This window comes from Barbatula barbatula, assembly GCF_947034865.1.
Source record: "Barbatula barbatula genome assembly, chromosome: 25".
Lineage (NCBI taxonomy): Eukaryota > Metazoa > Chordata > Actinopteri > Cypriniformes > Nemacheilidae > Barbatula > Barbatula barbatula.
The window spans coordinates 4,857,835-4,883,130 of NC_136788.1; the positions used below are offsets into that span (position 1 = coordinate 4,857,835).

Here is a 25,296-nt window from a genome sequence, read left to right on the forward strand (position 1 = left end):
CAACCTGTCTCGGCTGCCAACCCGCATGCCTTAGCATAACACACTAGAGATGCTTTCCCCAAATAATGAATACATTTATTCACAACCATATATGATTTTATCATCAGTCGTATAGGTGATATGAATTACTTTTACTTCTATACACTAATGACTTAACAATGACTGACACCTCATTTGAATTCTGCAGCATATTGTGACACGTTTGCAGTCTCTCTCCAGCATTGTGAAGTAAAGCCCCCCAAACACTTTAACAAACATGACAGCCATGTAGGGAGAATAATGAATAATCATTACCTAAAGGTCCACAAATTATTGATGTAAAATAAGCAATGATATTTTTTCCTCTGTGCAATTTATTGCCATTAACAAGTAACTTGCAATCCAATAAATGTCAGTGTGGCTTTCAGTTAATTAAAGAAATAGATATTATATAGTAATGCAGGGTGGCACTTAGATCCCAATTGCCACAGACTGCAATTTACAGTCGGAGCTTTATTTGAAGGGAACCACAAATAATGACCATTAAGCTGTCAGCCAATGGACAGGAGATCACATTAATGAAATTAGATAAGCCGAGCGGTGATCTACACAGCCATCCCGCTAAAGAGACGAAGAGCCTGAAAAAAAGGGTCAGGACCAATTAACTAACAAAACAATGCAGGGCCCCCCTTGTTTTGCACGGATATTTTGCTGCATGGAGATTTGGAGGCCATAGCGGTGCAACGCCAGCTAGGATGAATGCACGCCTAGGTCTGTGCCAATGTAAATTTCATGCCAGGGCTCATCTCCATTTATTTTATTCACGTATTCATACGTCTTCATATGATCTGCTTTCACGCCATTGATGGTTACGGGATGTGTTTTTAGGAGTTATTTTTGCAAATAATTGTGCATTTTTTAAACGATCGACAAATTGATACAAATAAGCCACCTCATAAAATAGTAAAAAAACTTTGAGTTTATCGTTTGAGTTAGTTTAAGTTTTTTGTTTGTTTAGTTCTTTTTTTCAAGTTTATTTTACAAATAACACCCAAACAATGAAAACACAGTGGTTATGTGCTTTTTTAAGACTGGGCATTAAAAAAGCTCTGATCTGAATTTCAGTTGTTATTTAAAGGGATAGTTCACCCATAAATAAAAAGTATTTCATCATTTATTCATTCTCATGTCATTCCAAATGAGTGACTTTCTGCTGCAGAATACAAAAGAAGATATTTTGAAACATGCAAAATAACGCTTGCCCCCATCATCGTATGAACACAAAACCAACGAGAGATTTCTCAAAATATCTTCTTTTTTTGTTCTGCGGAAGAAAGTCATAGAGGTTTTGGAAGGTCGAGTAAAGGGATTTTCGTTTATCCCTTCAATGAAAATCTTTATTCTTGGTGAATGACATCGGTGACACAGAAGGTCAATAGCTTGTATTTGTTACCGAACAACACATGCCATGAATATACAAATGCACGAAACAGATTTCAGTCAAATTTGGTCAAATGTCGCACAATAAAATATATAAATACAAACAACAAACCTAGCAGACACATCGCATCGATTCAATGAATAACACTTTAATGTCATTTATTGAGTTTGAAAGGCCTTTGCCACTATTTGCTTTATGCAAAGAAGACCAGCGTGCACATTCATTAAAAACAAATCGTTTTGTTTTTACCAGAAACAATATTTTTATATGAATGACTTTATTAGATGGACTATGAAACAAAGCATGCCGTCTTCTCTCCTCCATGCAAATGCCGGCAGCCCATGTTCATGTGAAACAAGAAGTTAATAACTGTTTTGATATGACCCTGATACTCAAAGACACGAGTCGGACTGCAGAGAGGTTCACCTTCTCCTGTCTCCCCTCATAAGTGTGCACACAGCCTTGTGTTTGTGTGTATGTGCCCCCCGGCAGAATGCCATGGCTGGCACTAAATTAGTGATTAGGGACCCTCTCCTCGCACGTCCCCTCCCTCTCCCGCTCCTCTGACTCTCTCCAGAGACGACCCGCAGACTGGACAGCTGGATGCATCAAGAACTGTCACCTTGTCAGAGAAAGTTTTCTGTCCGTCCGCCAAAACTTTCGTCAGTCCGTCAGCCGGTCATGAGGGTCCAGTGAAGCTGCAGCGATGATGGAAATGGGGGGGGAGGGAGCGTGTGACATTTGTGACGGCTCCCACTCAAATGAGCGTCTCTGCTGCTGTCAGCGCAAGCCTCGCCCCCCGGCAACGACTGTCAAGCGACATGCTCGCAGCGGCACGAACAGGAAGACTATCATGGGAGGACGGACAGGGGATACATTCACACACTGTGGCCGTACAGTGAAGTTGTTCTTGCGGTCAGATGTAACTGGTGACCGGGCTTTGGGCTACAGGACTGATCATAATGTGTCCAACACAACAAGCCCATTTTCATGCAACCAGTCACACAGTGTGTAAAACTGTACACATCTACCCACAATCAGTCGTTGAAGTTCGCCTTTTGTCATGATGAACGGTTTCAATGGCATTTTCCCCAACATACGTCATACAAGTTCAGTTTAAAGCCAGTCTCAACTTAGCTTTGAGGTTTTTAGACATACGGGACCAATGTATGTTTAACATGTAAATGACTCTTCACAAAAGAAGATATTTTGAGAAATCAATACAATGGAAGTCAAGGTGGCCGACATTGTTTGGTGACAAACATTCTTCAAAATATCTTCTTTTGTCTATCTAAGTGATACGGGTTAGAAAGGATATGAGGGTCAATAAATAATCAAATCATTTTCATTTTGGGTGAACTATCCCGTATATTACATTATTTACTGTTGACAAATCTATTAAATTGTGTTTAGCTTAATGCTCTTACAAATGGGCCTGTGTTCTGGTTTAAAACCAGAAAGGTGAAGCTTAGAAGTGTTTTAAAGTCCGTGTGAACTGGAAGTTGGTTTTGACTAGAAGGGAAACAGCCACCTCCACTGGGCATGCGCACTTCAAAACCCCATGATTCTTGTCACATGACAACAGTTAATGACATTTTTTTATTCTAAGGTTACATTTAGGGTTTGGGCAGGTGCAGGCGTTACCTAATGTCATTTATTGTTATTTTATGGTGAGATTTTGCATCACTTCCGTCCGTAGCTATATCCCTTCTAGTCTTAACCCCAGAAGTTACGATGGTTTTTACTTCCGTATTTTGACGCATTTCAGAGTGAAATGGAATTTTGAAAGAGAAAAATAGTGGGCGTGACCTTCGTCTCTGTGATTTGATATATTAAAGCATTTTGAAATAGAACTGTCTACAGATTGAGGCTCAAGGGGAAGGTTAACCGATGCCCCTCCAAGGCCGTCTAACGTCTCATCATCGACGTCATAATAGATGGATAGTCACTACAGGACGGAAGTTTAGATTTTAACTGTAGATCATGAGGGCACGTGAATGTTAAAAAGAGAATGACCCACATTGATAAACTATTTACAATAGACGCTTCAATATTTCATGAAAATATAGACGGTGTCATTTTTTATTTCACAGGGACTTTAAGAATGAACCTCTGTTTGGTTTTCACAATATACTTGTCTTTATTCTTTTCCACAACTACCGACATGATGTCACAATGTCGAATTTCTTTTTTTTTTACATAAGACTAAGATACAAAGTATCTGTATTTATTTTCATTTGTATCACCTGGTCTGCATAGACTTCACCTGCAAAGCATTATTGCAATTACTTGATACTTTATATATCCTATCCATATTGACATTGTGTATTTCACATTGTGTCCAAAAAGTTGTTAATAAACTGTAACTCAAACAACATCCAGACATTAAAGCTAGAATGAATTTGAATGACTTCGCCTATGAACAAAATGTCTAAATCTTTTAAATTCATGAGAACCAAAGGACCCTATAAGGGATTCACCAAAGGCCTGTGATAGATTCACATTTGACATTTAATTTCAGATGACCATCACTTTGGCTTAGACACGTGATTACTCGAATGCTTAACAAAGACCATGTCAAAGAAGTTCATACATTTATTTTGGACAATAAATACATATAAAAACAGAGCAAAATAAAAAGTGCGTTCAGTGCATCATCATCATCATCCTGTGAACTTCTCCCGTTCATCCAGCTGGACTTGAGTCGTTGAATGAAGATCCTCCGGTATGGATCCGCGGTCGTGTTTGTTGAGCTAAACGTGGACGGGACGTAAAGCTCGAGATCGTACGAGCTGCCAATACTCCGGTCACGTGACAGGGACTCGCGCGTCTGTGCTGAGATGTTGTCAATATGTGAGCATGTTGACGCGCTCTGCTCATTTCCCTACAGCACGAGGGGAATTGACGCGTAATGCATCGCTTCTTCTTTGTTGGTGTCTTTAAATTGCATTACTGATGCGCGTGGCGACAGTTTATAAACTGAGCAGGGAGCTGTTATTGTTTTTATATATTTACTGTCGTCATATTTCTCTCTGTGCTGTCATCGCCGGGCTCTATAATATGAGTTAGAGTTAAAGTATCCTTTCAAAAAAGTTTTTATTGTCAACAGTCGATGGTTCGAGATATTTCTTCTGTTGCTTAATTACTCACAGAGCGCGTTTTTCAAGAGATGCGCTCTGTCTAGTGTAACACTGCCCCCTAGTGTCTGATGTAACGCACAACACAGTAGCGGCCAAAGAGTGATATCCGGAGGGCATATCTGCACACTAATTGCTTTTAGTGTAATGAATAAATGTTTTTAATGTAATCAAATATAAAAACTCGTATGTAATGGGCAAACATTTAGCAGAAAAGACCAAACCACAGCTCAGCAGAGAATATGACCTGTAAACTGAACGGTAGGCTGCACAACATGCTCTCCTTTTGATAACAGCATCTGCCACATGAATGAATGTAGTTATACGTTTTATTTAAATATACAAAGCAATTAAGCTGGGTAGAGTTTATCAGTTAGTTTAGTTGTTGGTCTCTTGCTTCTGACTACAGTGGGGTTCAAAGATGCTTTTTAAGCCTTTCTTGTGGTCGGACCTCTGCTATTTATGTACTTATTGTCACTGTTGGACTGAAACCTTTTTAATGGTTTTTATTGGTTATTTCTAAGACCCACCGAGGATCATGAAGGGTGACCAGTATCGAGTTCATCACCTAAAACAATGATCAATCAATATACAAGTTTTAAGTCCAGCAATGTCAATATGGGCCTACTTTATTCACAAACACTCCTAAAAGCCACAGAAGAACCACTTTCGGTTCCACAAAGAACAATTGAGGTTCTTTACAGAACCATCGCTTCTTCTTACCTATTTATAAGATAAAGAACCTATTTTTAGCCACAAAGAATGATTTGTTAAACAGATTAGCTTTCCTGCATTTGTTGATTGTGTTGATACTTAATAGTTAAGTGGAAGACTAACCCAAAAATAAAAATTTAATATGTAATGTAATCTGAAACAATAAAATAGTAACTGTACTCAAGTGTAACATAATTCAATTACAAGGACTTGATTTTAGGAATCGGATAACCAGATTACACATCCCAGCTCTGCACGTGTGCTGGTTATAGGATACACGTATACAGAAAAGTTTCTTGTTCTCATCGTGTTGATTGATGACCCATCCTTCACCTGCTCTCCACATTCAAATGAACATGCGCACCATCTGAATACCCCAAGGCAAACCGTTTCCAAAAGTCTGTCCCTTTAATACACGTTTATTGAAGTGCGCTCACTTTTTCTTTGCGTTTAGAGCAAGCGCTTTACAGTTGTGTGTGGTCTTGATGCATGGCCGCCTCGGTCCAGTGCTTAATAATGGTAATGACTACATTTCCCTCCATCACTTTCTCTAAATCAAACAGCCTGTATCCGTCCAGTTTACAGTCATCAATCTTTGCGACCATCATCAGCACCACCACTGTAAACGTTTTTGCTGTAGTTATGGAGCTAGTTGCAAGTAACTTACTGTAGATTTATATTTATCGAATTTATTGGCAACAGTTGTTTCAAAGATAAATGAAGCCTTTAACCTTACAGAAAAACAAAACTATAAAATAACAGCCTCATGCTCTCGAAGCATTCCGGGAACCAGAAATCCACATAAACCTTTTTCAGTGTTTTTATTTTGGTTCCCAGAATGCTTCGAGAGCATGGGGCTGTTCTTTATTTATTGTTTTTTTCTGTAAGGATAAAGACTTGTTAATGTTTAATGCACATTTATCTTTGAACAAACTGCTGCCAGTAAATTACACAAATGTAAATCTACAGTAAGTTACTGGCAAACTGCTGCCAGTAATACTGTAATTTCTACAGAAATATTTTACAGTGCGGACACACACTAGGTACTATTTTGGCTCGTGGAGAAAGTTGTATGTGTGTAAAGGAGCTGCTGAGTACTGTCATCCCTCAGAGAAACCCAAATGACATTCATGAACGTGCACTTTCTATCTTCCTCAACAAAAGCACATTATTGAACCCCAAGACAACCTAGAACAGACATTATGATACACATTAAAGTCAATTTATCAGTGAAGTTATACTAGTCACATGTCAAATGTGTAATCCGCTCACAAATAAACAAAGTACGAGGGTCAAATAAACTTTTCACTTGTCCACACTGCACAGTATGTAAACTTTTGTGTTATTTGCGAGAATATAGGCTACTGTGTCAGGAATAGCCTACTTTTTTCCTTCTAGTACTATTTATGCAGTATGTGTGTGGTATGAACATGTTCTGCATGCATTAAATACCCAGATAACCTAAATTTGTCAAAATGTGCTATAGCAGAGCCACGTTAGATATATCACACTGTCAATGCACTCAATGCTTTCCATTTATCGGGTGATGAATGAACCTGAAGTGAGATCAAACAAATATTACAGACTATTTTTGTTCTCGCAAGGGTTTATTATAGATTATTTGGCACAAATTAAATAAGGCACGACTGCATTGTCACACAAAACGACACTGAAAACCAATTGTACAAAAATAACTCCTTGTTTTCTGGATTGGACAAAGCAGCCCATGCCGAACTGAACACACACATTCAAAGACATTCAGGCATTTAACATGTTGATTTCCAGCATTCATGCTAACCTACGACTGGATTAAGAGACACAATGTCGCACAATGTAAAGTGAGCGAACTGCAAGTCAAGTTTAACGCGGTCAAACCACAGAAATGTCGCAGGTGCGTAAAGTGCGTTAGAGCTGCGGATGAAAACACTCCCCCCTGCTGGCCACAGATAGATCACACTCGCAAACCTCAACATTCATTATTAAATTGAATTAATTACGTTTTATTGTCCGATTCAGAGATGAGAATCACACACGTCAGGACCCACCACGTAAAAGTAAAAAGTTGTAAGAAAAAATGACAAAGTGACTAGTAAAAGGTTGCCTTTGTGGTAAACACCATGATGTAACACTGATTTTAAATCTATTCAAAAAATATAAAAACAAATGCTACCGAAATCTTGCTACCAAGTAACCGTCCCTTTGTTAACAAAAAAAAAGTGCAATAAAATCATATTGTGCACAAGTCATTGTGAATGTCTCCCTTTATATGTGCCGGTATAACTACTTCATTTCAGGCCTGTTCTCGTCTTCAAGGGTCACCTCCAAATGCATTTCATCACAGTTTGTCTTGCTTCTCTTATCACGCGAAAAGCTTTTTCATTTTCTTTTCAAAACGACCAAAAAAGTAATTCGCGCTGACCCTAAAATCTCTAAAACCAATGTTTATATTGTAAACCAGAGACATGATGAAACCCACCGGATGCCGTAATGCCACTCATGAGTTCTGCGTATTTAAGTTGATAACATTTAGACACTGTAGCCATGGCGAATAAAAGCTAACCGTACAGCATGAGTCTTTGTGAATCTGATCACAACACAACACTGTCCATCTCCGTAGAGGGTGAATCCACATCACTTCCTCTATACAGAGCGTCTTCCTTCTCCTCATCCCGCCCTGACGCTGAGCCCGTGGTCACCTGCTCGAGGTCAGGTGTGGGTTGGAGGGAGTCGGTGGATTCCTGAAGTTCATTCAGCTCATCTGTCTCGTCTGCAGCGGAGAAGTGTTCTGGGGTCTGGAGCGAGTGGCGGGTCAGGTCCTGGCTGATGGTGTGACAGCGGGTCAGGCTCTTGGTCTTGGCGTGTGGCGAGTGCATGCCGGATGGGTCGTGCTGCGTCTGAGAATGACAGAACAGAGCGCTGCAGTCTATGGTTTCTCCTCTCGTCATTCTCCGTCTGTCAGTCTGAGAAAAGCAGAAGCGACAGGAGTTATATTCATATCTACGCTGCACCATGAAGCCCTAGTCAAAATACATTTGTGATTTATTTTCAGCATGGAAATGTTCCTTGTTGTGCCGTTCTGGGGGACTGACAACATTACATTTGAGCAAGCCTATAACAGAATCAGTATTATCGTCAGATTATAAAACGTGAATCAGTTTTGACACAAAATGACAGAAGTGCATTTTGCTTTCATTCATGCATCTTAACATTCGACACCATGAGAATAATTCAGTGATGTAATACATGCGAACGATGAAGTGTTTTCAATTGTAATTTTATATGATTTTTATGTGTGTTAATATATACAGTGAGCATTCCAAATTGTTGAATTTCAACTAAATCAAACCTCAGGACTGACAAAGTCATCCAACACATTATAATGAGATAAGTGTCTTTTGAAATGTTTTTAAAATCATGTTTTTTATTAACATATCAATTAATATCAATCAAACTGCAGTTGGTTTGTTTTGATTCAAGCCATAATAACTCAATAAAAACATGATTTTTGAACATTGTGTTGTTTTTGTGTTAGTTAGCTGTGTTTTTTTTGTTATTATGGCTTGAATCAAAACAAACAAACTGCAGTTCGGTTGATATCATTTGGAATGCACAATAATAATAAAAACATGATTTTTGAACATCGTGTTGTTTTTGTTTTGGTAGCTGTGTTTTTACTCTTCAGATACGACTGTTGTATTGCTTGAAAGTGAATATGAACTTATTTTCTTTGCAGTATTTGAGGTCAGAAAAAATACAGAGGATCCTTTCGGTTATTTTCACCTGTTTCTCCAGTTTTCATTTTCCGCAAATAAATTATTATAAAAATATTTTATTCAAAATTTGTGAGAAATATGGTTCCTAGTTCGTAGAATGAAACAAAAACGAATGATTTTACCCAAACACAATACTTGTAAACAGTAAATTCACAAAAACTGAAAATATTTCAGAAATGGTCTCTTGATTGTTTGACGGCTGTGTGTTGTATTGTGTGTAAATGTAAAGAACAGTACCGGATCTACTGCGCCTGTGGTGGTCGCACCTCTGTCAGACCTTTCCTGAGATCTAGAAAGAGCGAAAGAAACAATTCCTATGAAACGTCGTCAAAATCACTTTAAATACTTTACTTTGAGTAAACAAACATAACAAAAGAAACAAATAACACTACGCAGAATGCTCATGCAGGTGAAAATACCTTTGTTTAGCGTGTGTGATCTTGCCACTGCCATCGGGACTCTGATGTGTTTTGCTTCTTTGCATTTCTGAGTGTATTAAATGTAAATAAACAACAGCAATAAACAACAGCAATTAATATAAAATACGACCTGGCCAAAGCCAGCATTTTTGAAAAGGAATTGCTGCCGTGTTAATGATCAGTTTCTTACCTACAATCCTCTCTGGCCCTGCGGAGTGTGATTTGATCAGGTTAGACTCAACAGTATCAGCACACGCTTTCTGCAGAAGCCTCTGAATCTCTGCGTTCTTTGGGAAAAAGCAAAAATACCTTTTAAAATACAGGACATTACATCAAATGATTTATTTACATTAAATGAAATTTACAATGCGTGTCAAAACAGGCAACCGACTTTAACTAGGTTTGTTGCGTTCTTTATTTTAACATCCATAACGGACAGATTTAAGATATGTGTACTGTCTGTTTTGACCATGACAAGTGAGCACACACACACCTTGCCGCCGGTGTCATATGCGCAGTCGAGGGCGGTTCTCTGTCTTTTGTCACGTATATGTACCAGAGCTCCTCTGTGCAGTAATAGCTCCACCAGCTGGACGTGTCCCCCCCTCACGGCCTCATGAAGACCCGTGTTTCCGTGATTATTAACCATATTCACCAACGCACCGCTCTGATAGACAGACATGACACTTCACCATTCATGTTTCACTGCTGTCTCACATATTACAAACACAAATACATCATTCATATGGAATTATATAACCGTGCATTTACTCATTTACTCAGTTTCACCTCATTTTAATACAATAACAAAAGTGTCCACTATGGAGTAACACCAATGTAACTTATTCGATCATTTTCAGTGTAGTCAGTGTCTGTGTCCAATTTACAGAAATGTTCATTTTAAAGTCATTTTATCAAACATCTTCACTTTGAGAGGCTTTTTAACAGCATTGAATAAGTTCACATCTACTCTGGGCTACTGTTGTTTCTTCCATGATTCAACTTTAGCTTGGAGTATTTTAGTTTTGTAATGAAGAAACCAATATGTTTGCACATCTAAATTTGGTCTACAAAACTCATTTCTGAAGAGTTTGTTTCCAAAAGAAGATCATGTTTTTATTGTGGTAGTATTTTTTGAGTTGGTATGGTTTAAATCAAAACAAACCAACTGCAGTTTGATTTATATTAACTGGAATTCCCCCCAAAAACAAGAAATATCTCATTTTGGAAATAAACTGAAAATGAACACAGAATAATATCGTTGCTGTCCGTCGGAAACCTCAGACCTCAAAATTCGCAGTGTTTCAGGAAATGGAAAGAACACTGTTTTCTATAAAATGATTCGGTTGTCAAGGTTGACCAGCTCTTTTTACTGGTTTGATATTTGCAAAACCCAGAAAAAACTAAGTGCGACTAATAATAATGATTTATCGATAAATGGAGATACGAGGTTTCAGAAGGACAACAGCGATACGCTTGTTTGTAGTAATGAACCCCACATCTATCTACGTTTTTTCAATTCAAACTACAGAATTATATCTACATACGAAATGATGTAACCCAGCACGTTGCAATACAACGTTTTTAAAGGTGGATGTCTATATACCTCCAGCAGGACGGTGGCTATCTCCACATGTCCCTTCAGGCAGGCGTGAATCAGCGGTGTGTTCCCGTAATGATCTTTCTTATTCAGTTTGGCGTTACACTCCAGCAGGGCAGACACCACCTGCACAAACACACAACAGCCAGGAGAGGGCGCTGCAACTATTAAAGATGATAAGCTATTGATATTTAAACAACAATTCAAGATCTGTTATGTAGTATATTTGTGAGCGAACAGCAATATGACGATTTAAATCATGTAGGGAAGAACGCTGGGATTGATTTCCCTTTTAGATGGTTTGCTTTTGTGAGATGCTGTCTTGAAAATAAATTAGATGAGTTACGGGGCATAAGGTTTGGAGATGCAAGTTGTGATTGGTCAGGTTGAACGCACCTGTATGTGGGTGTTCTGGCACGCCAGGTGCAGTGGTGTGGCGCTCTGATTGTTGCGAGCGTTGATGTTGGCACCGTGACGGGTGAGGAGAGATACCAGAGCCGTGTGCCCGTGCAGCGCTGCCACATGAAGCGGAGTGAAGCCGTCAACACTGCTGCTGTTCACACCCACACCGTCCTGCTGCACGCGGGCTATTTTCTGAACACAAACCGTACTTTAACCAAACACATATATTCTACCACATACATTTATTTCATAGACTAAAAAGCCAATGCGACATTGACAGTGCACAAAAGAGTGAAAAACCGTTGAAAAGAGATGAATATATAAATTAAGAAAACTGTTGTCTCTCTATCGCCATCTCTGTTTGAAACCTAAACATGCAGGTTACTTAATATGTACTCATCTTTATCTTCATACAGTATGCAAGTAGTCTGTGACTGGCTCAAACGTGAGTTCTGAAGGAGATGTAGGATTATTATTATCAATCTGGCGTATTTACATTGCGATTGTGTTTCATACAGTATCAATTGCATTTGTGCTTACAATGAGTCACAAGATTAAAACAACATAGTGCTGTCAAATGTTTGATCTATTGGGCTTTCCTTTACAAAACTAAAACAAAGATAGGCTGTGATCAAATCAGCTTAGCATCACGTCACTGTGTTATAGGTTCTCAATGGGCAGGGTCTTACATTGTTTCAGAAATGTTAGATATCAGATATAAAGGTCGAATTATCTATGCATACCACCTCAAACCCCCCCGTCGATAGAATTATCGATGCATACCCCAAAAAATCATTCTGTCTAGAAAAAGACAAAACACTACTGTATATGTAAATAGGCAAAACGAAATGCAGCAATGATTCACATGCAAGAGTTTTTAAATACCAAACGTGATCCCTCCGCACAGAACGTAAAGCGTCATATGATGTATGTTTGCATGTTCAGACCTTTTGTGTAGGCTCACAGTCGGCACACTGGCAGAGCGGATGGCACAGCTCTGTTTTAGCTGAAACTTTAACGTCCTCGTCCTCTGGCTCTTCATCCAGCCATTCCAAAAGATAACGCAGCTGAAACACACACAAACACACCCGCTCGTATCTGATACCACTCCAGCTCAGTGCTGAACACAACAGGTAAAATAACTGAAGTGATGCTATGAGCTCACCATCTGCACGTCTCCATCAGCCACGGCTCTTAACAACTTCTCGATCTGACCAAAACAAGAGCGACGCAAATCAAACACACACACATGCTTCTGATCATTTCATCCACGTCGTTATACTGTCATGCTGACGCATCTATTACTTTTTATTGCATTATTAAAGCTGCAATATATCAAATAAACAAGTAATTTTAGCTCAACCTTATTCACTGTAATGCCGCCTTTTCACTGCACACGGCATTCGGACACGACTGTCGTAATTTGCCCCCTAGTGGCAGCCGTGAGGAACTTTCAGTTTGAACGTAAACTCACGGCAATATGGAAGGCGAATCCTGCCAAGCTCAGTTTTGTTAACTCATCCAAAGCTCAGACTGGATCCAAAATCTTCGCATCTCCAGATTGCCGTCACCCCACCCACGACTCTCCGTAAGAAATGAATGACTTCCTATCTATCGGCTAACGCTTAAAATAATAATGATTTATAATTTGAGCTGTCAATATGATTTTGGAGATGTCAGTATGATATAAATTGACTTGTTAACCTACATAAAGGAAAGCATGTAAAGCAACCTGCTTTGTTTCCAACGGAAACCTCCAAGAGGCAAAACTTAAAGCTTTCATATACAAAACTGTAATGGTCTTTGCAAACCAAACACAAATTAAATTCTACAATTAACGCGAATACGACGCAAAATGTCAATTCTAGAAGGAAATTCGTGCAAAGAGCCTGTTGACGCATAGGCCTACAGTTTCACATGTCCGGATGTGCGAAGACGTGTACGTTTTTATTAATGCAAGTTACGTGAAAACCAAGTAATCCTGCGAGTAATCCAGAGCGAGAAATGCAATGCTTCGCGTTTCACGAGTTCACCTGCGCAGATAACAGCGATGTTGATAGGGATAATAAAGCAAGAGCTTGGTAATGAAGGTTATGCGTATTTGGCGTGCTGTCCGGGAAGCGGGCTCCGAGCTCGCCAGATCTATCCGAACCCGAAACACTACACCTTGGTCAGGGTGAGTGCGCCGGGCTCGGAACCGGTTTGAGCCCAGAGCACACCCCCCGGGGCTCTTGCAAGAAAATGAGTTTGGGAGAGGAGCCGGGGTGGAGGAGGGATGCTTAATCTTAGGAGATCGAGCAGGTAAGATGGTTTCTCTATTTATGAGCGAGCTCGCTATTGCTGATTGTGTATGTGCGGTGATTGCTGATTGTGGACCAGCCGGCTGATTATATGCTACGGCTCCTCCCGAACATTGTTAATTAAACATCATTTAGCGTGCACACCATTTTCACAAAAGGAAAGTTACATCAATCCTCCAGGGGGCGCCGTCTGTACCTCTCTGTGTTTGAAGCGCTCAGTTTCTGGTATTGTCGTTTCCACACTCAGTGAAGACACGCTGGACACCGACGAGCGTTTACTGCTGCAGTCGGACGGCTGTGGAGATCGACTCGGAGACTGACACACAAATGATGTCATCAGATAAACATGTGTGTCTGATAATCAACCTCAGCATTAGTTTTAAACCTCACCTCAAATCCGCTTTCCATTTTACTAGAGTCGTTGTGTCTGCGCTCCAGCAACGACACAATCTACATCATCAAATAGTCACAGATTATACATTTATTTTGTAACATTTTCACAATTAACTAATCTACCAGTCCATCTTTTAAAATTTAAAGAAGACTGGAGATGGGATTTCATGACAGGACAAGACTGGAAAAACACTATGAATGTTATGGACCTTTGAGTTGAGAGCGCAGTGCAACGGCGTCTCTTTGGCTTTGTTATGGATGAGGGTTGATGCTCCGTTCTCCAGCAGCACCTCCATGATGCCCTCGTAACCCCAGCGAGCGGCGATGTGCAGCGGCGTGTCCCCTTTATCATTCTGAACGTTCAGCCGGCACGCATGCAGGTCGAAGTAAACCAGCGCCTTCACACACTATAAACCAAACCGCAGACTTTTCAATGTTCCGAATAAAACGTAGAAATGGCTGTGGAGAGTTTTTAGGATATGTAAACTGTACGCCGCCTTACATCCTCGTGTCCGTACATGCAGGCCAGGTGAAGCGGAGTGTTGCCGTTGTTGTCCTGAGCATCCGTGTTCGCCTTATAATGCAACAACAGCAACTACACCAGAAAACTCAAACATATCAATATGCAACCTTATCTTTATAACAGAAATCAAACCAAAAAGTGTCTGACCGTGACTCCCTGGAAACCCTTCTGACAGGAGAGGTGCAGCGGTGTGAGGGCGTGATAATCGGTGGCGTTCACCACGGCTCCCTTTAAAATCAGAAGATCGATCAGTGCAGACTGACCTGACAAACACAACAGCACGTTCACAATGAATAGCGTGGATACATGTATAAAACCCTACGAGACGTAAGGTGTGAGGGTGTTTCAACAGAACGGTTTAGAAGTGAGAACACAGCTCACCACAGATAGCAGCAATGTGAAGAGGAGTGTAACCTCTGTCATCGCGAGAGAATGGAGTGACTATGGATGGATCGTTCAATCTCCTGAATAAATGCAAGAAGAACAAGACAATGATGCAAAGCTACTTCATCGCCAAACACTGGGACACTTACTCTGCAAACTTTTATATAATCTTCCCTTCTCTGATCCATGACAGGACTATTTGATGTCCTGTTGGTGGGAGACAGGGGTTATGAATGTGAGAGGTTGTTGCTACCCTGACCACAAAACCGTTTCGATGTGGCCCACTGTCAGGTTCACATACTGACATTTTATTCCAGCTGCTCAGTCTCACAGTTATCTTATTGTGTGTTTTGTTCATATTTCTTCTGTAACCCATGGAGTTAAATGCTTTAGTGTCTGGTCTTAGTTGTGAAAAGACAACAGTGTAGGAGCCGTTAACCTAAAATCTGCACATTCACATGTGTGCCATAATGAATAGTACTGTACATTTATCTGACATGTATTACTGTATTGAATTAGATTTGTTGTCTTTTTTAGTCTGTTCTATTTTCCTCTGTACAGCACTTTGGCATGTTTATTTTTTAATCTTTAAACTTGGTTGAACTCACACACATACATATACATTACATGCATAAATCCTATTACACTATTGTAGTATATTGTAAATGCGTATACATGTATTTGTTAAATTTGTGCATGAATTCAAGCAGTGTTTCTAGAACAATTCTGTCTTTCTTACACTGGGTTCACACCAAACGCGAATTAAGTGTTTAACGTGTGTAAATTACATACAAAGTCAATGCAAAGACGTGTATAGATGCGAACTTGCGCGGATTCATCTTGGCTTCATGATCAAAGCTTGAGTTGACAAAGAAAGTCGATGTTCGTCAACCCAAAACTAATTCTCTAAGCCTGACTATGTTGAGCTACGTTCATGGTACAAGCCCCAACTCTGTCTGCTAAATGCGGATGTTAATATGACAGTATGTAAAAAAATACTCAATAAACAAGCATAAATCTGGATCATTGTGAGGTTTCTGTACATTACTGTGGGTGTAGATCATACACATTATGAAAGTGTCAGTACTGACCCTGAGATACGGAGGTCACAGGCATCGCATGAGCAGAGCGGGTGACACATCTTCATACCGTCCTCTTCGTTCTCACTCTCACACAGCAAACGCTGCACTTCTGACACATTACCACTCACAATGTGCTGCCAACACACAAACACACATATGGTCAATGTAACACATTCGACAAAGCTTATATGACCTCACAGATACGTTCTGAATCCAGTTTAAGACTTAGACAGCACACTTGACGCCTTTGTGTTATTCATGTTGGATGTCATGTCTGATCTTGATTTGCAAATCACATACTAGAAAAAGAATTTATTTGATTTGTTTGGAAGAATTTCTTCCTTATAAGAAGTAATGACGATGAGTTTGACATCTGAAGATCTTGAGGTGACGCTCACCTCAAACAGATGGTCTATAGGTGTGGCAGCGTTCTGGGAGAGCAGGTCCATCTTCTGTCTGAAAGACATCCTGTTTCCTGCTTCCTGTCCATCAAAAAACACACTCGACTCATTAAAGGGAGACTTCTCCCAAAGATGAGAACGATATTTGGAAGAAGGACAGATTTTGTCCCCCATTGACTACCATAGTAGGAAAAAATAGAGTGGTGGTCAAAAGTGCTGCAGAACTGTTTGCTGTCCTACATTCTTCAAAATGTCTTCTTTTGTGCTGAACTGAACAAAATGTTTTTTTCCTATATGGTAGTCAATGGGGGCAAAATCTGTTTGGTCCAAATATCATTCTCTGTGTTCATCAGAACGAAGACATTTATACAGACTTGGAACTACTCAAAGGTGACGAAATGACGACAGAATTTTAATTTTTGGGTGAAGTATCCCTTTAAATCACTAAAGCGTGATGGGATTAAATCATGTCCAAGCTTCTTAACTTTAGGGAAACCATGTGGTCATGGGAATGTTTTCTAAGACGCTGCAAGTTCAGTTTATGCAAGTCAAACAGCTCCACTCTGACGTTAAACTTCATTTTTATTATTAAAAAGAAAGTGAAAAAGTTTGACTTTGTCCAGAATTATATCAGTTCCTGTCACTGTCTGCCTTGCAAATGCAATAAGGGGAATTCTCAATTTGTGTTATAGTTCCTATAAAGCACTTCCTCTTTGGAAAGCTTGTTCACTTTGACTTGACAAAAGACTTTATGGACTGAATTGTGGTGTTAGCTTCAGTGTAGGTCTTACCAGTGATCTCTGGTCGAGGTTACCCTGACTGATGTACTCCACAGCAGCCTCGAATGAAGTGAGACAGTAACCCAGGTCATCCTTACAAGAGTTACAGAAGCGGAAATTCTTGATGTAACTCAGATTCGCCATCCTGAGGAGACAAGACCAAACCATTCACAGTGTACAACACGGAACCAATGCAAGCATATGAACACCGATCAATGTTATTTCATAATCCGTCCAGTTGACCGGTTCGGTTCCATAGATATCAACCAGAAAGTGAAAAACAAACTCACCAGTTAGGAATCTCAGTTCTGACCAACAGATAGAGAATGACTAACAGCAGATCATCAGCACACATGGCCTCTATTTTCACAGCTGGGACAAACAAAAAACCATAAACGTACATTATTAACATATTTCACAAGGCACAGTCTTACTGTGCATCCAAACTTAAAACCTTTGTTTTGACCACCGACGCAGATAAGACGTCCTGGGCCAGACCTACAAACACTCTCTTAGTCGGTCTTGTTAGGGCAAATTGGCAGAATGACTTAACAAGCTGTGTGACAAACGGATATTAGTGGTTTACACACACACACACACACACACACACTGGACGGCTTGTTGGTTTAGCAATGCGATGTTTGTCGGTGTGAAACGTGTAAAAACACATCAACTAATCCAGTTACAAGACTTCAAGAGAAACACAGCGCAGTTAATCTAAAATCAAAAGGTACGCAACTGAGACAGTTTTTGATGGTTTAATCCAACCCGAGGGGTCATTAAAAGCAAACACTGTACAGATTTGCCCCCTGACATCACTTGGGGGGGCCACTATACTGTGCTGTGTGTCTACATGATATTCTAAGATATTATAGTGTTCACAAAGCACTGTATTTGTGTGTGAATGGCCTTTTGTAGATGCACACACCTGAATCTTTGCGTCTGATCGGTTGCATGATGGTCAGAATAACCTTCTTGAGACACAGCAGCTTCTGCTGAGGAGACTTACAAGCGTTCAGCGCACTCAACTCCCGCTTAGCTCGAGGGATATTTATACTGCAGGAGAAACATCTGGTCACCACATTAACTCAATATACTGAGGCATAGTTGTAACATGTGAAACCTGTTGCTGACTTGTTTTATAGATATCTTAATTATATTTCAGTGCATAGATGTGGTCTAAATATCATTATTAAACATTCAATTCGGTCAAATTGTAAACAATTATTGTTGTAAATTGTTGTAAGATAGGAAGACACTGATTCTATTTTCATGTCATGAAATGCGACGGAATTCCTAACATTTTGATAACAGAAAATTTAACAGGTGAAAACTGTATCAATGATGAATCAAAGTGAAATCAGCTCTGTAGAGAACAATAGCGTTACTATCCAGCTCAATTCAACTCAATTGAAATCTCCTATTTGTTTATAAAATAAACCATGTGAACGTTCACCTATATTCTGTCTTCACGCCCAGATCTTTCTGTTGCAGATCCTGTAGGGGCCGTGTGGTTTTGTTGAACGCTGCATCCTGTCACAGAAAGACCTTCAATTTGTCAGCACTATGCTTTTGGAAGTCCAGTCATTTAGAATGTTGAAAATAACCAATGAAGAAAAACAGTACCCGACTAGCTTCAAGAGTTCCCACGTAACTAAAGAGTAGATCATGGATGCCATGATGAATGTACATCTGAAGATGAAGGAAAAGTAATAAAAAAAATAATAACTTTATACAAATTTAAAAGGAGAAAATAAAAAAGGTTGGATTAAAACAGACCTCCACTGCTTGTTTGAGTAGAGTCATCTGTATTTCTTGTCTTGCAAGGAGCTTCTGAAATGTAGATGTTTTACTCCGTTAGTAACAACATCAACCACAATATCAATAACATTATCAACAACAAACTTACCAGATGAGAGTCTTTCAACAGGCACTGAAGACATTTGGTGTAAAGAGTATTTACAGAGTCCTAAAGGATTGGAAACATAAGCATTTACATCCAAAAGTAACACAAACACAAGACAAAATTCAATGACGCTACTGTGTTAGTGGAAGTACATTGGTGTAGCATATAAATATAAAGCATCTTATCATTTTATATTAATTTTAATACTACAATAAAATACATTTCAAATACAATACATTATAAAAACACTAAGATCAATTTTGAGTTGTTTTAGCTTTTTGAATACTTATTGTGTCTCATTTAAATCATTATCGGATTGTTGATATCTGGATTGAGAAATACTGCTCTAGTTACAGTATTTCATATCAGGTTACTGTATTATTCAGGGAAATGTCTTGTTAAACAATTGAAACTACGTAGTGTTAAATATTGGCATTACAATACTTTAACGCTGTCTACAAATTTTCCAATCCATTTGAGCAATTTCATTTAGGGCGCAATATTTTTGAATGGACCATTTCCAGGACAAACAGAAGATAATGTGTAAAAATTTGAAAACTATTGCAAAAAGTCCAAATAAAATGTGTTATTCTTACTATGTGATGTCGAAGGCCCTTCCTCTCCTGTTCTTTAAACGTCTGACAGAAGATGTCAACAAACTTGTCCAGTTTTTCAGCATGACGGCCCAAAAATTCTCTCACGTTCTCAATATTCTTCAGGCAGTATGTCGCAGAAACCGAATGTATCTCTTCTATGAAATACAAAAAACACTAAAAAATCAATAAACAATAAAAGTACAGATTAAGCAAACAAACTGTCAAACATGGTGATCAATCACAATGGCAAATCAGATTGGAGCTCCCCTTTACATTCACTGTTTACATACATTTTATATTTTGATTTAATTTTGTACTCTGCTGGGTTGCTTTAAGCATAGCAAAATCTCATTGGTCCAATTTAATTTCTGTACAGTCATGGGATGAGACATTAAACAATACCCGGGCTGTGGTCAGAGTTGAGGGGCCGAGAGATACACAGTATATTGTACGCCTGCTCTTTCTCATTGTAGAAAGTCTCCTCAAACAAGATGGGGACAGAAATGGGTCTGGGAAACCCTGCATCCAGTCGCACCTGGTTATTTTCTATAGACACTTCCTGCAACATCGGCCACAAAAAAAGGGAATCCGCTCCATTATATTGAACTCTGGAAGATTTGTGTGAAGTTTTATATGAAAGACTGTGTAAACGCACCTTTCCATCTAATGTCTGGTAACCTTGCTCAGCAGGCTGAAGGACATATCCATCAAACTGAGATGCAGGAAAAGAGCTGACTGTTAAACTTCCACGACACGGTACCAGAATCTACAACAACAAAGAGAAAAACATAAGAAAAATCTGAAATGAAACAAGGTTTCGCACTAATTTAAGACTACATACTTAAGTGCAACACACTCCTGAATTAGTTCTCGATTCACATTGTAAACTGGTCAGTTCACATTGCTGTCAAAAATTCAAAGTAAAATGAGTGAATACATGACTGACTTTCATTCACATATAAACTCAGTTCTCCCTTCTCAGAGGCATAAACAGAAGTGAATCATTCCCGCGGTCGGTGTCTTACAATTCCATGAAGTTCTGCCACCCTGCTGCAGAGGTCCGGTCTGTGTTTTTCCAGAGCCAGATAAAAAGGGTTCTTCAGGATATTCTCATCATACACAGCCATATGTGTCCTAAACTCCAGCTCCTTTACAAAGAGAGAAAAACAAACGGAGTTAAAAGTTAAATGACAAGAAAAATAGAGGAAACGGACGAACAAAAGGAACTTTTAGAAATGTCAAATGCTGAAGTGGATTAGCATTTTGATCAGCCTTTATGTTATTATTTGCTAAACTGTTATTGTGTATTAACCTCAGCAAAAATTACATTTAGCAATATGTGAGTGATATTAGAAGGACATTTTTAATTTACAGAATTTGATTGTACAAAAAACTAGGTCTTTAAGCATTTAAAGCCTTATGCTAAGTTCACACCAAACCCGGACAATTGCGTTCTACGCTCTATTACTCGCGGGAAAAGTTTGTTATTTTCGTGTGAGTGACGCGAGAAGAAAAGATTGATGCATGTGCACATCTAGTCGCATCTTTGCATTGACGATGTATGTAATTTTCGCCCCCCATTTCAGCAAATGGTCATTGCACCCAAGAAGGAAACCCACTAGGAAAATAAACCAATATGCAAATCTTAGCAACTACAAATAAATAAATAGTTTTTGTCAGGGCATTTTGTACATAGATAGTACACTAATCATCGGCATATGAGCAATAAATTAAGAGTTATTTCAGACTACAAGGGGATCCGTGCAAACATCACATGAGATTTAGCAACAAAAATCAATTCTTCTCGCTTTCAGCTGTGCCAGCTGGTAATGAAATGAACTTCAATACACAGTAAACAAGCCCGTATCCATGCAAATAAAAGAAGAGAGAACACAAGAAGCACATTACACTCTACTCACAATAAAAGGAGTCATTGATATACTACAACAGCTGACATACTATTTCAGCTGTTACGGGAACGTCCACCCAAAAATGAAAACTGACATTATTAATTTACCCTCAATGCCATTCAAAACATGCATGTGACCCTCCCGAGTACCACAAAGTAAGATATTATGAGGAACGTCTCAAATATAACAGCCAAGATATTACTCACATATGTATGGTGGTTAAAGAGAGCTTGCGACACCATGAACAATTTCATCTTCAAGCTTTTCAAATGTTGAATAAGGAAGAATAAAGCCATAAGGGTGAGGTTCAGATTGCCCGGTTAAGGATCACAGAATCACAAGGGCGCTCCGAGAGGTCAAGGCCGGCTGGTATTCCACAGAGCCTCCACCCCTCATACTGAGCATCATGGGAGGATTGTTTGGATGACTGTCTGCTGAGACCCTTAAGAATGTGAGATTTACCATGTGATCTGTTTCCCCAGGCCATAACAGACTGGGCTGAGCGAGAACCTTACCCCCGTGATCAGGACCGGATCTGGCAAGATCGGCTTGTCCAGAATGATTTCACAATTAAAATCAGCTTGATGCTTCGAATTTTCAGATTCACTTAAGATGTTCTCATAGGAAACCCATGATGATGTTTGGTTGTTTCAGTTTTTTTAACACAACGCAAATATTTGAACTAAATACAAGACAGTTTTCTGGACCACCTTTGCTTACATTTTCCTAAGTGGTCTATATGTGACCATAGAGGGATTAGATAAACATGTTAACACATATTAATGACCTTAATATACTAGGGCCGTGCAACTAATCAAAAAGGAATCGTAATTGTCCATTTTAGCCTCACTTACAAAAACAAAATAATCGAGATAAACGATTATTGTGCCGCATTCCATTTTGCAAGGATCCTCTCTTTCCTTATAGTATAAATCCACAGCGCTCACCTTTGCTTTACAGTGCTTCAGCCGTGCTATTTCTTTACATTTATTTTTCAGTTAAATTCAGTTTAAACTCAATTTACTATGCTGTTTTAAAGGTTAACGATTAATCGTGTTAAAAGAATCGGGATCTCAATATTGGCCAAAATAATCGTGATTGTGATTTCATAACCGAGCAGCCCTATAATATATGTATCACCACTTTGTGCTAGTAGTATGACGTTTGATCGTTGGAAAGAAAATTAAAAAAAGAATGAATTCAGAAAATAAAGAAAAGATGGGCTGAAAAATGTAAAGGGCAGTCCATCCGACAGATTAATGCAAATATGTAGAATACATTTTAAAGATAAATTTGTTTAAATACGTTTATTTGTTTACATGTCATATACTATATATTAACACGTGTCCGATAAATACTTATGTTTGCATTTTTTCAACCTGTAAATTACCAACAATTATGTATCTAGTTTTATGTTTTATTCGTTACTCAGCACCGTCGTAAAATCACGTGAAATAACATGATCACGTGTCTCTCGATTCATCAATATGAACATTGCAGTAGTTATGATCATATTTATTTTACAGTCATGCACTTTTCGGGAAGTGTATACAACATTTCACAAACAAGCATCAACACAGTTTCTATGCAAGGAAAACAGTGTCATCAAACATAAAACATACAGTTTGTATTTACGGTACCGTTACCATACCGTGCGTGTTATGGTGTTTCGGCCTGCGATTGTCACACGCGGTTTTAACATTTTAACCGTAAATAATTGTTGTAAACACGACCATAAGCTAACCAAGTTAGCCATTTGTCAAACTCAACATATTCCATACACGGCAGAAGAAGTGTTATGTTTGATTTTGTGTGTATAATAAATCAACGCTTTGGTGATCCAGCGAAGAAACAAAAATAATATAAGCGACAGTAACCTATGATGCTTACGTGTGGCTTTAACCTGTCTAATGCTAACAACAATGACAATCCACAACAACACATCACAGATCTCACAAAAACGGAATATAAATAGTTGTGATCTTACCTCATATATTTATGCAAAAGATGTCAGAGTGGTAAGCGCGAACATTCACTGGGTTTGACAGAAAACGCAAAAGCATTTCAGATGGCTAATGTCAACAAAACAGCGCCTCCAAATCTGACGATTCATCGAAAATCAGACAGACCAATCAGAGCTGACAGCGATGATGCTCTGACCAATCACGAGTTCTCTTTCATTCTGCCCAGTGAGACACCAGGAAGTGCCGTTTTGGTGGGTTAAAGCTTCCTAACTTGTGAGCAGGTGCACTTAACCGAATACAGACAGATGATCGGCCCTCTGAAGGCCTGATGACTTCTCTAATCACCGCTTCTTGAAGTTCCCGGTGTCGGGTTACAGAAACAGTCGGAAGGAAACTACACGCGCGCACACACACAAGGCTAATATTATATAGACAATGAAACATGCAGTGGGCTATCTAAGGGCATTGCTGCAAATATTAGGGAAAGAGAAACAAAAAGAAAATAAAATAAAAATGTATGTAGCCAGATATGAGATTTTTTGTATTATTGCTTAAAACAATAAACAGATAATAACAGTCAACAACAGAACTAAAACAGATAAAAATCAACAAAAAATCACAAAGGGGGGAATCATGTAACTTAAACATATTGATCAATTATGAGAATTACACGACACTGAAAAAAGGACTATAATTACACACAGATAATGTTTTAAGGCCTTTTTGTTTTCTTTCAACTTAATTGAAAAGAGGTATTTTTCAAGTTCTTTCAAAAATGTGAGAAAAAAGGTCTCACATTTAAATATTTAGATTTATGATTGTGAACCTTTGCTAGTAACAAGATCAGATTACATAAAAATTCATTATAATTCATTAATTATCATAAAAACACATTCACTATAGATTTCAGACCTAATAAAACGTAAAACATCTTGCCAAAACCCCTTGGTAAATGGACAATACCAAAAAAGATGAACTACAGTTTCATCGGAGTTGTCACAGAAAGAACAACTGGAGGAAATATCCTTTTTGAATCTATTGAGGTAGGGACTTGCAGGGTTGAATTTATGAATTATTTTTAAAGAAATCTCTTTTACTTTATTGGTTAAAAGAAAATGATGTGGAAGCATCCAAACTTTTTTCCAACAGATATTACCAACTGCATTATTCCAGTAAGCGGTCACAGACGGTAAAGTAACAATGTTTTGCTGAAAAAGTGGGCCAGATATGAGGTTCATGATGTCCAGGTATGTCATCACAACGTATCTGCGTTATCTGGGATGTCCTTAGAATTACATTTCATGCAGTGTTGCTGTGTGTGAATAGAAGCAGTCTGCCAAGATGTAAAGGCGAAAGTCAACGAATAACAAAGTTATTGGCTTGGGAAAAAAGTGCTTATTTGAACGAGTCATCTGTCGTTCCAATTCCACTTCCTGGTGAGATTTGCTTCACTCTGTGTAGTGCCCGCCTACGTTCCATTTGCGACCAATCACAGTAGACTACACCATCTGACCAATCAGATCAGAGTAGGCTGACGAGTAGGCTGACAGAAAGTCAGATGAATCGCCGAAAGAAGGCAATAACAGTCAGGCA

At 38.9% G+C, this 25,296-nt stretch overlaps 1 protein-coding gene across 2 annotated transcripts; it reads right to left on the reverse strand.

Annotated features, from left to right (window-relative positions):
• Positions 1-6,852: 6,852 nt before the first annotated feature.
• ankrd27 (ankyrin repeat domain 27 (VPS9 domain)) lies at positions 6,853-24,030 on the reverse strand. 2 transcript variants are annotated; one of them, XM_079450172.1, is made up of 30 exons: positions 21,946-21,981; positions 21,749-21,796; positions 20,855-20,977; positions 20,485-20,595; positions 20,232-20,388; positions 19,830-19,984; positions 19,237-19,296; positions 19,107-19,160; positions 18,954-19,019; positions 18,784-18,860; positions 18,256-18,383; positions 17,618-17,699; positions 17,340-17,472; positions 16,546-16,629; positions 16,157-16,281; positions 15,063-15,145; positions 14,829-14,944; positions 14,661-14,753; positions 14,368-14,565; positions 14,156-14,215; positions 13,962-14,081; positions 12,631-12,675; positions 12,413-12,532; positions 11,460-11,657; positions 11,070-11,189; positions 9,957-10,130; positions 9,654-9,750; positions 9,464-9,530; positions 9,282-9,333; positions 6,853-8,231 (listed from the first exon to the last, which is right to left on the reverse strand). In XM_079450172.1, the coding sequence occupies exons 2-30, from the start codon at positions 21,761-21,763 to the stop codon at positions 7,860-7,862; spliced, it is 3,285 nt and encodes a 1,094-aa protein (XP_079306298.1). In that variant the 5' UTR covers positions 21,764-21,796; positions 21,946-21,981; the 3' UTR covers positions 6,853-7,859. The 2 variants fall into 2 exon arrangements, with proteins under 2 accessions (XP_079306298.1, XP_079306299.1); XM_079450173.1 differs by lacking the exons at positions 21,749-21,796; positions 21,946-21,981 and adding an exon at positions 23,727-24,030.
• Positions 24,031-25,296: the final 1,266 nt, after the last annotated feature.

Excerpts from the sequence above, each read along its gene's own strand:
- ankrd27 (XM_079450172.1), bottom strand. Across the intron at positions 19,161-19,236 it reads TGTTGAAAGACTCTCATCTG|AAGCTCCTTGCAAGACAAGA; the intron begins GTAAGTTTGTTG and ends TCTACATTTCAG. Across the intron at positions 17,473-17,617 it reads AGAACTGAGATTCCTAACTG|GATGGCGAATCTGAGTTACA; the intron begins GTGAGTTTGTTT and ends TTGTCTCCTCAG.